The sequence below is a fragment of the Hemicordylus capensis genome, chromosome 3, assembly GCF_027244095.1.
Source record: "Hemicordylus capensis ecotype Gifberg chromosome 3, rHemCap1.1.pri, whole genome shotgun sequence".
In the NCBI taxonomy this organism is placed as follows: Eukaryota; Metazoa; Chordata; class Lepidosauria; order Squamata; family Cordylidae; genus Hemicordylus; species Hemicordylus capensis.
The window spans coordinates 130,546,276-130,559,263 of record NC_069659.1 but is presented as its reverse complement, the minus strand read 5'-3'; the positions used below and the strand labels follow the sequence as shown (position 1 = coordinate 130,559,263).

The 12,988-nt window shown below is 44.0% G+C and overlaps 1 protein-coding gene across 2 annotated transcripts in view; it reads right to left on the bottom strand.

Annotated features, from left to right (window-relative positions):
• Positions 1-5,316: 5,316 nt before the first annotated feature.
• The window catches only part of GABRB3 (gamma-aminobutyric acid type A receptor subunit beta3), a 188,366-nt gene continuing 180,694 nt past the window's right edge, over positions 5,317-12,988 (bottom strand). For both annotated transcript variants that reach the window (XM_053311429.1, XM_053311428.1), the window contains exon 9: positions 5,317-7,341. In XM_053311429.1, the coding sequence (XP_053167404.1) occupies positions 6,991-7,341 (351 nt within the window). In that variant the 3' untranslated portion in view covers positions 5,317-6,990. The remainder of the gene's footprint in view (positions 7,342-12,988) is intronic.

Here is a 12,988-nt window from a genome sequence, read left to right as displayed (position 1 = left end):
TATAAAAATTGAATGAATGAATGAATAATTGCAGGGCTTTGGGAGTGTAGCCACAGCCTCAGCGGAGTCTCCTGATGTTCCAACTCCTCCCACCAGCCTCTCCTGGTCATTTTCAGCCCATTTCAGGCCATTTTTGCTGGTGGTGGCCATTGTGGAGGTCACTGCGCATGTGCACTGGCCATCTGCATGTCCAGGCTATGACTCTTTGTTCCTGTAGTGTGCAAGCCATGTGGCCACATGACTCATGCTGCTGGGAGCAGTGCTGATCAACAGGGGCCGGGACTCATTATCCTTCCCTCTAGGTATCTCACAGTGCATCGAGCACTAAGACATGATCCCGGGAGGTGGGTTGAGGGCATGCTTGTGCCCTTAACCTTGGCTAAGAGCTAGGCTTCAGCGCTGGGTTGGGTGCCACAGGACCACTGGGATCCACATGGATTCCGGTGGTTTTTACAGGCAGCCAGGCCCAGGCTGGGCTGCCTAAGGCTGGGCTTGGCTGCTCATGAGAACAGCCTCACAGTCTAAAGGGAAGGAGAAAAGGACCACTTTCACAGCTATTCCATGGAAGAAATTTACAATGCCGCATGCTTGAGGTACTGTCCAGATTACGCAACAATAAAGCTATGCTTAAGGAAAGTTAGTTTATCAGAGAACCATTATTAGACAATGTAACAGTAAGAGCAAACTGCCTGGAAACAAATTTTAGGATCTCACCAAAGTTAGGCATATTTAAATCTGATTTATTTGAATGGAGAATATTAAAGCACATGCTTAACTGGAAATCCAGTAGAGAGCCTGATGGACTATTACAGGGAAGAGTAGGTAGCTATGTTCCAATAGCCACTTGGGTAAAGGGACAATCTATCCTAGCCTAAATTGTTTTATGTATTTTTTTCATTTATGTCCCACTCTTTCTCCTCCAAGGAGCCCAGAACATGGTTTATGTTTATCCTCACAACCACCCTGTGAGGTAAGTTAGGCTGAGAGATAGGGGTGTGCATGGAACCGGGCCAGTTTGGTCCGCCCCCCTCCATCGAAACCCCTCCCCTGGTCCGGTCCAGTCCCAGACTGGTCCACGAACTTAAAAAAATAAATAAATTTAAAGTCAATTAAGTACCTGTAGCCGCGGGGCTTCAGTATGCTGAAGCCGCGGGTGTGTGTGTGTCTGCGTGGGTTCCCTCTCCCCCCCACCGGCCTTCGTCATCACCACCGCGGCCGAGTAAATAATCCCTTTTTGGCACTTTTGGGCCTCTGTAAGATTGAGCGGCTGCCATTTTGGCGGTCGCCGCGCATGTGCAAATGCCCTCTGCACTCGCAAATGATCTTACGGAGGCCCAAAAGGGCCAAAAAGGCATTACTTACTCAGCCGCAGCAGTGAAGACAAAGGCCGGCGGGGAGAGAGGGAACTCGCACGGACACACACCCCCCGCGGCTTCAGCAAGCCCCCCAAAGAGGCTACAGGTACTTAATTGACTTAATTTTTTTAAAAAAAAATGTTCGCGGACCTGCCAGACTGGACCCGGCGGTCTGGTTCTGGTCCGACCACGAACCTCCGGACTGGACCGCCGGACCGGTCTGCACATCCCTACTGAGAGGGAAGTGACTGGCCCAGAGTCACCCAGTGAGTTTCATGACTGAGTTGGGATTTGAACACAGGTCTCCTCAGTCCTAGTTGAAAACTGTAACCATGACTCCACACTGGCTATCTAATCTACCTTACAGGATTGTTGTAAGGATAAAGTGAGAGGGGGACCTTGAACTCCTTGGCCAAAAGGTGGAATAAAAATAATAATCCATAATTGTGAGATTCATGGGAACTAAGAGGTCATTCACACAATCAAGAACTGTACCCGGGTTTGGGAGCTGTGTGTCCTCTCAATTTTTGGTTGTGTGGAGAGGTAAGAGGAAAACCTGGGTAGAAGTTATTGTGTGGGAAAGCACAGTAGGAGAAAAAGCTACCCAGCTTTTCCTCCTACCTTGCTTCCACACAACCAAAAATTGGGAGCACACACAGCTCCCAAACCTGGGTACAACACAGTTTTTGATTGTGTGAATAACTTCAGTTTTTGATTGTATGACTTTATACATTTCAAAATACATGTGTAAAAGTGACAAGATAAATAATATTTTTTCCTTCACATATTTTGTGATTCCGAAAATAATGTCAGATTAATTGTTTTTTTGGGTGGGGAAATAATGTTTTGGGAAACTCTAGGGAGTATTCACATAAGGTGGCTGAAGCTGCTGTCCTAAGATGTTTAAAAGCAACAATGGACTCTCAGTGAGAATTAATCTATTCTTTGTAGCTGTGATGCATTTTGATTATTTTACAATGGAAAAAGAGAGAAGCCTCATAAATAAGGCCCTTATTATAGTGCAGTATACTGGTACAATCCTACAATGAAATACTCTATTACATTTTAACGGCAAGAAAAATAGTTCTCTGGAGCTTTTACAGAATTGGAATATGTTTGAAGATTTATGGAAGGTATACTATGATGGAAGAGTATTTATTGACTCTAGTATTTTTGTGGGTCAGCATTTGTAAGATCATCACCTTTTAAAAAAGCAAATTTAAAAGTGAAGTATTCAGCCTTGTAGGCATGTTTTTTTTGGAAGGGGGAAGACCATGTATCAGCAGAGTCCTGAAAATGACACTATGTGGAGTGGTGGGATGCTATCCTTGTAAAACTTTTCACACAAAAAAGCATATGCTATTGTTATAAAGAAGTATTTTTACAATGCCCATATACTAAAGAAGGCAACTATGTGGCTTAAAAACACTTATTTCATCAAACCACTTAATACAGCATCTAAACATTATGCTTGTTACCTACCAGTCAAAGACTGGACTGAATCAAATAAATTGATAGAACAGATTAGAGTTAGAGTGGGAGAGGGAACTACACTAAACCATTGTTTTGTTTTATGACCTCTAGCTCAAAGGTAAACTGCCCCAGCTTTTTAGCTTTTGTGGAGCTGATCTCTGCTTTTGATTCAAATAATAGCTTTCAACTCTAAGCTACTTTTTTCTACCTCTTCATTGTAATTAGAGTCATTATTCAGAACAAATATGAATGCTGTTAGATGCGTATACGGAGGCACACAAGACCTTCCATTGAAAGTAATGGCAGCATGCTGAGGTGGCCATGGGTCAACATTAAAGAGCAAGGAAGGAAGAGGGCTCCATTGAGGTCTATGCTGATCTCTTCCCACACAAACAGCTACATCTGACAGGGGGTGAATCATACCCAATTTTTATCAACTTGACTTTGATTTTTCATCATCATGTTGATTTATAACTTTATTATTCTTGATAGTGATGGATAGCATTATCACAGGTGGTCAGAAGAATAGTGAGCAGTGAAGTTTTATCACACAAACACATACACCCATGGTTTAATTTGCTCACATGAGCAGCATGAGGCTAGGGATGTACAAAATCCCCCTGAGAAATGCCATCAGTCTTATAGAAACGGTTCGGAATTCCCTGGAGATTTCTCAAATATTTTGCTGTTATACAAGACTTAACAAGAGTTGCTGTTTTGCCTCTTCTGCAGGTTGATTCTAGCTCTGTCCTTAAGCCACTAAGGCCATTGTGCTTTTATTTAAAACAAGCTTGATCCAACCAGCTTAATGAGACACTGAGCCCTTTCTCACATGCAGTGAGAAAGGGCTACCCATTTTGCAAGGAGGAAGCCCAAAAGTGCTCAACTCCCCACAGACGATAGTTTTCCTGACCCTGGGCAGGCGGATCGCCCGCCCAGACGAGCACCAGCTCCTGCCGGTAGCTCCAAGGGTTGGAGTGCTGGGGCACATTGCCCAGCATCGTCCTGCCCCACAAAGCTCCAATAAGGCACCACACGAGTGCACGGTGCATTATGGGGATCCCCTTCCCCTCCCTGAGTCTGCCAGCCGAGGCTGCAAGCAGCTTCAGCTGACTCATGGGGTTAGGAGAGTGCTCGCTAACTCTGTTTAGAACGGAGGCTCTGTAGGCAGGTTTGCCCTGTGGTCATCCGGCCCAATCCTGGCAGTTCACACATGCATGCAAAACCGCGCTGGGCTCCCTTGGCCCGGTTTTGCATGTGTGTGTGCGGATAGCCTCACTGGCTTCAAATTTAGGCACACATATACAAAGCTAAATCCTATGGAATCTATCTTTACATAATGTATTTAGGATTGGGATATAACATTAAATAAAGATAGGTCAACTTAATCAGTTTATGGATCACATTACCTAAATTACTGTTGCAGTCTGCAGTAATCAAAGCTTACTGGCATTCCTGTCAGAACACTTACAGGTTTTTTAGATCTCATCATAATAGATTGGTCAAGAAGCCCTCACACAAATTTATCTACCTGCAGACTTCAGAACAAAAATGATAGCCCTTCTCTCCTATCATATGCAAATTTCCACATACCAAAGGAAGGTTTTTCATGCTAGGATTTGTATTGAAACTCTGATTCATATTTGAGATTTTGACATTTTTGAGAAAAATTTTAGTGGCAGTTTCAGTAAGCCAGAAAATGCAGTGGATTTTTATGCAATTCTGGCATAATCTTAGATTATACTTATACTTCCAAGAAAGCCATGAACACTAGCAAGCTATTCCAGAGTCCTAGTGTATGTATGCTGCTTCGGAAACAGACGTCTAACAGCCAAAGCAGAGCCAAATTTTCATGGGTTTCAGTTTTTGCATGAAAACTTGCCCTTACTAAGGTCAAATTTGTTTTGGAAATCAGCAGGAAAGCTATGTGAACTATCAATTTTTCCAAGGTTGTTTATGATGAAACACTGATTAAAACCAGATATATTTTCCAATCTAAGCAAATATGACTGAGTAGTTTAAGTATGAACACTTTATATAGTATACTATTTTACCTGAGAGTGACACATGAAGAGCATTCCTTTACCACGAAAAGTGAACCTTCAAAATAGGCAACATAAACGTTGCTTCTCCACCTCCATACACGTTGGGCTATGAAAAGCTTAAGATGCAACCCAACCATCACTACTCTAGCACAAGCCACCATAACAAAATGAATGGACAATATGATTGATACACCCATAGCTGAATCCCTGTTCAGTCAGTTTTCCTGAACACCTTTTGGGATCCATTCATCTCATTGCAGGGAGTTCAATTTACAGATACAAATATAGATGTAACATTTTAATCTTAAAAGGCATTATTATATTAAGTTGTAAGCTAGGTTTATAGCACTGATGTGTGTGTACTCAACTATCAGAAACCACTAGCTGGGAGAAGTTTAGAACTGCTGAGGATGTAAATCAGAAGGAAAACAAAAGTGGCAACATTTTGCTTAAAGAAAATGACTGAATGTATTTAATGCTGAAACAAGACATTGTTTTCTATTATTTATGGTTTGTGAATGTGGCATATCAGCTACACTAGGATTTTTAGTGTATATATGTACAAAAAATATATGAAAATGTTCTGTTATTGAATGTATACATTAGAAGTGCTCTATCAGCTGAATTCTAGAGAAAAGCTGTAACATCACAGAAACAAAAATATGATATAGCATGCGGTCCCAGAAGCAAGCACAAGAAAGAAAATTTGGATAAAGTATTCATATATATGCATATTATGCAAATATATCTTACATTAATAATGCTATAAGAATGTTTGGTAATGTGAATGCATTTTGTTTCTTGAAAAAAAGATACATCTACACCATCTTCTGTTAAAATTCACTAACCTGGGGTGTCTTCTGGTTATCACTGGAATGCTAAAAATATTTAAAGAGTTGTTAAGCTTGGATCACCAGATCCTCTCTTGGTTGACATTCTGGTAATTTAGAAAGTTTCAGAATAAGGAGAAGCTCAACAGAAGTCTCTTCAATAGATATTATTTGGTGTCCCTGCCTTTCCCCTTTCAACATTCACTGTAATGTGTAGGGTTCCAGGCCTGTTCTGCAGAAGATGGGGGAAATGGCAGAAAGCAAAGAACACCAATGCATGGGGGAATGAATGTGCTAAGTTCCCCCCACCCACCCCACCCCCGAATGAATCTCCCTAGGTTATGAGGGCCTTGAATAGGAGAGAATTTGCTGAAAGATGCTGAAAATGTTAGCAGCAGTTGGATTTCAAACTATATTTCTGTAACAATATGCTGGAGGGGGGATCCCCCGCCCCATAAAACAGCACAGTAACTCAAGAGACACCCAAACACAAACATTACATTAAGCACTGAAGTGCTTAAAAAAGAGACTCCTTCCCATTGTAGAACAGATTATTAGAGTGGTTGTTTTAAAATTCTATGAGACTAAAAAAAACTCTCCCTGGATCAACATTTAACTTACTGCATAAGAGAAAACATGTGATTCCTGGAAAATGATGTCCATTTATGGTAGGGGAAATTATCTATTACAACATAACATTATCAAATAAAATCAAAGTGGCATAATGATTTTAAAGTTTATGATATGAAACATAAATTACTTTAAAAACTTACCATTTTAACTGTAATGCAACCAGTTAATGAATAGTGTAAATGACAGTTTTTGCAAACAATATCACACATTTTGACTTCATATAGTATCATAGATATCTGGAAAATGTTTTAGTGATCTTATAGAACTTTTAGCTTTCTCAAGGCCTAATGTTTTCAGGACACCTGCCTTTTAATATTTTATTAAAGTTCATTTAATGTACACTCTATATTAATTGTCTATTATCTTCCTAGAAGTAGGAGTGTGTGTGTGTGTGTGTGTGTGTGCGCGCGCACACATGTGCATGTGTGCGTGTGTGATAAAGAGTGAGTGTGTGTATATATATATATAGTGTATATGTGTATGCACAATGGTATAATACACATTCTTTCACAATATATGTACACACATAAACAGGATTTTATATATATATATATATATTATAGAGAGAGTGTAAAAGTTCATATGTACACATATAAAATAACAGGCAGAGTAGTATTTCACTTGTTGAAGTCTCTTTTTTAAAAAGTAGTCAGTTTAGTTGACGTAGTATAGCCAGTAGATTAAGTTGAAAAGAGAAAATGTAAAAGGAAACACCATCCTTGACCATCTATCTATGGCGTTCACATCCGTTAGGTCAGGTATTTTTATCTTTAGCTGAGAAGATCTTCTCCGTAAATGACCCTTTTTGGCATGGGTGCCAGTTCTGTCCAATGTGCGCCGTCCAAGGCTTTCTCGATGTGAGCTCTGTTTTCTGTACTGGATACCTGAGGTGTCAAAGTTTATTGTTGTATTCTGAGGATCACTGACACTTGTAGTGACCTCATTGCTTGCAACTTCATTGTGAATTTCAAGGGATGTTAGCAAAATGTTCCCATGCATGTCCACCTAGTTAGAAAAACAATGATAGGGGTTCATAATTGTTTATAATGTATAAAAATAAAAATACATCATGCTGGCTCATAATCTAGACATGGAACTACTTCTCCATGAAAATTAATAGTTATACTTAATAGCAAGGGCAAATGGTAAAGTGCATTTTTAGACTAGGCCTTGTACCAACAGTATTCATAAAACACTTTCTATGACCAGCATTCATTCCACAGAAATTGCAAGTTATTTACATGTATTGCTGTAGAAACAGAGAATGGTGTCTAATTTTAAACACAGAAAACTAAATGTAGAGTATTTTTTTCACATTTATCCTGAACCCACTTTACCTTACTGTTCTTGTAAGGTTTATTAATATAATGAGCTCATTCACATCTGCAGCCCTACCTACCAGGTAGGGCTGCTTGTGTGAAGCACCGGCATTAGTGCTTTGTGGGATTTCTGGAGGCCGGGCTTCATGTCACCAGCCTAAAGATGGTTGTGCCACTCGCTGCACCACGTCTGTGGGCACATGAGTGGCACAGTGGGAAAAAAAGCACAGATCATCTGGGGGAGGAGGTTGGTGTAATCCTGCCTTCCCCGCCCCCCCCAGCCCCCCTCCCACAGTAGTCATGTGAATTATTTATTTATTTGATTGATTGATTGATTTGATTTGATTTATATACCGCCCTTCCAGAATGGCTCAGGGCGGTTTACAATTAAAACAAGCCACTAAAGCAATAAAAAGCTAAAACAAATTAAAAACAGTATAGCAATTAACAATTAAAAACATTTTAAAACAGCAATTAAACAATTTACAGTAATTAAAAACACCAAAATTGGGTTAAAATTTTAAAAACCCTGGAAGGCCAGGCCAAACAAATACATTTTAAGGGCTCTCCTGAAGGCTAATAGAGAATTCAAATTACGGATTTCTGCAGGGAGCGCATTCCACAGCCCTGGAGCAGCTATAGAGAAGGCCCACCTCTGAGTCGCCACCAGACAAGCTGGTGGTAACTGGAGACGAACCTCCTCAGATGACCTTAATGTGCGGTGGGGATCACGCAGAAGAAGGTGCTCTCTAAGATAACTTGGGCCTAAGCCATTCAGGGCTTTAAAGGTAATCACCAGCACTTTGTATTTTGCCCGGAAACATATCGGCAGCCAGTGCAATTGTTTCAAAATAGGTGTAATATGGTCTCTTCATGTTACCCCAGAGACCAATCTGGCTGCCGCATTCTGAACTAATTGAAGTTTCCGAACTACGTACAAAGGCAGCCCCACGTAGAGTGCATTGCAATAGTTAAGCCGGGAGGTTACCAGCTGGAGCACCATTGTTTTGAGGTCATCCTCCTCAAGGAATGGACGCAGCTGTTGAATCAGCCAAAGCTGATAGAAAGCACTCCTGGCCATGGCCTCCACCTGAGAAACCAGGGTGAGACCTGGGTCCAGGAGTACTCCCAAGCTGTGCACCTGCTCCTTCTGGGGGAGTGTAACCCCTTCCAACACAGGGAGATCTAACTCACTCCTCAGATTCTGATCCCCCACCAATGAGCACCTCCGTCTTGCTTGGATTCAGCTTCAATTTGTTATCCCTCATCCAGCCCATTACTGCCTGTAGGCAGGCATTTAAAGAGTGAGTGCCATTTCCTGAAGATGAAAAGGAGAAGTAGATTTGGGTGTCATCAGCATACTGATAACACCCAGCACCAAATCTCTTGATGACCTCACCCAGTGGTTTCATGTAGATGTTAAAAAGCATTGGTGACAGAATGGAGCCCTGGGGGACTCCATATAACAGCTCCTGCTTTGAGGAGCGACTGTCACCAAGCTCCACCATCTGGGATCTACCCGAGAGATAGGAACGAAACCACTGCAAAGCAGTGCCCCCTATTCCCAACTCCTCCAGGCGACCCAGAAGGATACCATGGTCAATGGTATCGAACGCCGCCGAGAGATCCAAGAGGACCAACAGAGTCACACTCCCTCTGTCGATTCCCCGGTAAAGGTCATCCATCAGGCCAACCAAGGCTGTCTCAACCCCATAGCCCGTTCTAAAGCCAGTTTGAAATGGGTCCAGATAATCAGTTTCCTCCAAAACCGCCTGGAGCTGGTTAGCCACCACCCTCTCGATTACCTTGCCCAACCAGGGGAGATTGGAGATTGGCCTATAACTATCCATCGCTGAGGGATCCAGGGTAGGCTTCTTAAGAAGAGGTCTAACTATTGCCTCCTTCAAACAAGGAGGCACCCTACCCTCCCCCAGCGATGCATTTATGATATTAACTAGGCCATCTCGAACAATCTCTCCGCTAGATCGAAGCAGCCAGGTCGGGCAAGGATCCAGAGAACAAGTGGTAGGCCATACCGCTCCAAGCAGTTTGTCCACGTCATCAGGAGTCACAGATTGAAACTGCTCCAACCTAACACTGCAAAAGGGATTGCTAGATACCTCCCTCACAGACCCTAATAGTGGAGTCCAAGTCGGCCCGAATACAGGAGATTTTATTCGCAAAGAACCCACTAAAGGCGTCACACCAGAGTGTTTCTGGGAGCTGATGTGAGGCAGAAGGAACAGAGATTATACTCCTCACCACCTGGGATAACTCTGCCATACGTGAAACCGCAGACGCAATGCGTGCCGACCAAAAACGCTTTTTTGCCGCACGCACTGCCATTGCATAGGTCTTCAAATGGGTTCTATGCTGCATCCTGTCAAATTTGAGCCGAGTTCTCCTCCACTTGCGTTCAAGTCGCCTACCAAGCCGCTTCATCCCCCGCAACTCCTCCGTGTACCAGGGGGCCATCTTAGAAGCAGGCCTGGAGGGACGCTTAGGAGCGATAATATCTACTGCCCTGGTGAGTTCTCTATTCCATGTTCCCACCAGGGCATCGACAGAATCACCGGCCGCACCAACATCGAAACCCTCCAAGGCCTTTTGGAAACCTACTGGGTCCAGCAGCCTTTTTGGGCGGACCATCCTAATAAGTCCATAACCCCTGCAGGGGTGGATTTTGACCGTGATACCAACCTTAACCAGGTAGTGATCCGTCCATGACAATGGGGTAACCACCGGATTCCCCACCCACGGAACACCCCCCTGATCCGAACAGAAGACCAAATCCAGTGTGTGGCCGGCAACATGAGTTGGCTCAAAAATTAATTGGGATAGGCCCATAGTTGTCATGGCCGCTATGAACTCCTGAGCCGCACCAGACAAGCCAGTCCCAAAGTGGATATTGAAGTCCCCCAGCACCAAGAGCCTGGGGGACTCCAACACCAACTCCGCGACCAGCTCCGTCAGCTCAGTTAGGGAGTCAGTTGGGCAGTGGGGTGCATGGTACACCAACAGAATGTGAATGACCTTAATGTGTATGAATTGATTTGAGGCTCTTGAAGTTGTGTGTGTTTACTTGTGCATAATGGTTATGCACAATGGTATAATACACAAAAGGGATGAGAAAGCCTTCAAAAGCTAACTTCCCCCGCATATGATCCTCTTGAAGAGTCTGGGCATGGAGATCATGTGCCCAGATATGCAGCTGCCTCCTCAGGCAGCATGGAGGGTCAGGGGGCTGGAAGGGTCAGGGCATCAAGGCTGTGTGGGGCATTATGGGGATCTCCCCATCACTGGCTGGGAGCTCCACAGTCTCCCAGCCCCAGCTGCAAGCAACCGGGGCTGTAAGACGATTTAAAAAATGGGGCATAATTAAAAATGGCAGACTATTTAAAAAAACCAAAGCTGGCCTCTTTGCGGGGCTTGCCACCACGCAGGGCCGGCTCTTACCAGTAAGCACAAGATGCACCGTATCAGGGCGCAGTCTGCAGGAGGGCGTTGAGCTGATGAGACCTCCTTTAAAAAAAATTAAATTCCAGTCACCGCACGGCTGAGGAGATGGCTGCGGGGGTGCGCGTGTGTCCTACTGCCTACACCTCCCCACCAGCGGCGGGAGCAACTGAACAAGAGCAACGCTGTGGCCTGCTGTTTGGCCCAGCGTCGCTTCCCAGTTGCAAGGCGCACCTGTGCAGTGAAGTCTATTAAGTATCTCACAGTTAGGAAGCGACACAGGGCCAAGCAGCAGGCCACAGCATTGCTCTGATATCTTCTGCCACTGCCAGGGGCGGGGGTGTAGAAGGACACACACGCACCCCCACAGCCATCCCCTCAGCCATGCGGCGGCTTGAATTGGCGGGAGGCAGTGAGAATAAAATGGCACCAGACACAGTGATGACAGAGGAGGTGGCCGGCGGCCCCACAAGGGAGCCCTGCGGCGGGCGGGCAAAAATGGCAGGAAGGAGGGAGCCCGGTGGGGAGAGAAAGTGCTGCGGGGGGGGGGGGGTGCCTGTGACAGGAGGAGGACTGGGACCTCTGGAACGATGGGGAACGGACTCTCTTTTTCTCACCAAGACTGCCCCATTCATTCTCTCTCTCTCTCTCTCTCTCTCTCTCTCTCTCTCTCTCTCTCTCTCTCTCACCAAGACTGCTCCATTATCTTAAATACCCAGGGCTTAAGCTGTGTAGGGCTGTATAGGTTATAACCAGCACCTTGTATTTTGCCCAGAAGCGTATTGGTAGCCAAATAGCTCTTTAAGTATAGGAGTAATATAATTATAATTATATTATATACATATTATGTACATAATTAAGTAAAATTTTGAATATACACTAATTGTATTTATTTTGAATTTTCATTTTTTACTATAGCTGGGGGGGGGCGCTCAACAGAATGTTCCATCAGGGCGCCAGATCCCCCAGAGCCGGCCCTGCCATCACGCTGCTGCCAAGAGCCATGCGGCTCCCAGCGGTTCTTACGATCAGTACAGGCTTGGCTTGGCTTTCCTATCCCAGTTTAGGCTGATTGTAAGAACAGCTTCATTTTTTCACAATGTATGTACACACACTTCCTCCTCAAAATTTCTGAACTTGGGGCCAAAGTTCTGCTTCTGAAAGTGTTCAAGCTGATGCCCTCCTCACATCCCAGCACTAACAATCTAGTCCGCAGGTGCGGGCACCTTATCTTCCAGTCTCATGAACTGGGGGTATTAGAACAGGACATCTCTGATCCTCCCCTAAAGCCACACATAGGGCAATTTTCATTATAACAAAGCAACAACTTTTCCTGAATTTCCATTTCCCCCAGTTATGATGATGGGGGGGAGGGGAGGGAGGGAGGATGAGGATGTAGCCACCATTGAAATTCCAATGTGGATCAGTGAGCATCCTCTGCCAACAGCCTTTCAACATACCAGTCTCAGTTAGTGGGGATCAGGAAGGCTCCACCTGCCTCAGGATACTATCTTCCCTAGAATTTTTTGAACCTCCCTTCAGCTGTCCTGTACCTCCCAAGGGAGGCCTACCCCACAGCTTGAAAATGACATAAAGGCCAAAGAGCAAATCCACCTTGATTACTGAAGTTTATTTAAAGAATGATATGATTCCACATTAAAAACTGCATTTGAGATATATTTGTATACTGCAAATCCCCTAGAGAATTCAATGTTGTACCTTGTATAATGGCTACTCAGAAACTATTACAACATGTGGAAGAACCATCCCTAAGTGTGTGTTGTTGTCCATGCATGGAGAGATCGGCACAGAGCTCCATACTTCCCTCAGTCTTGTCAGCATGGGAGCATATGCACTATACTCACAGGTCCATTACC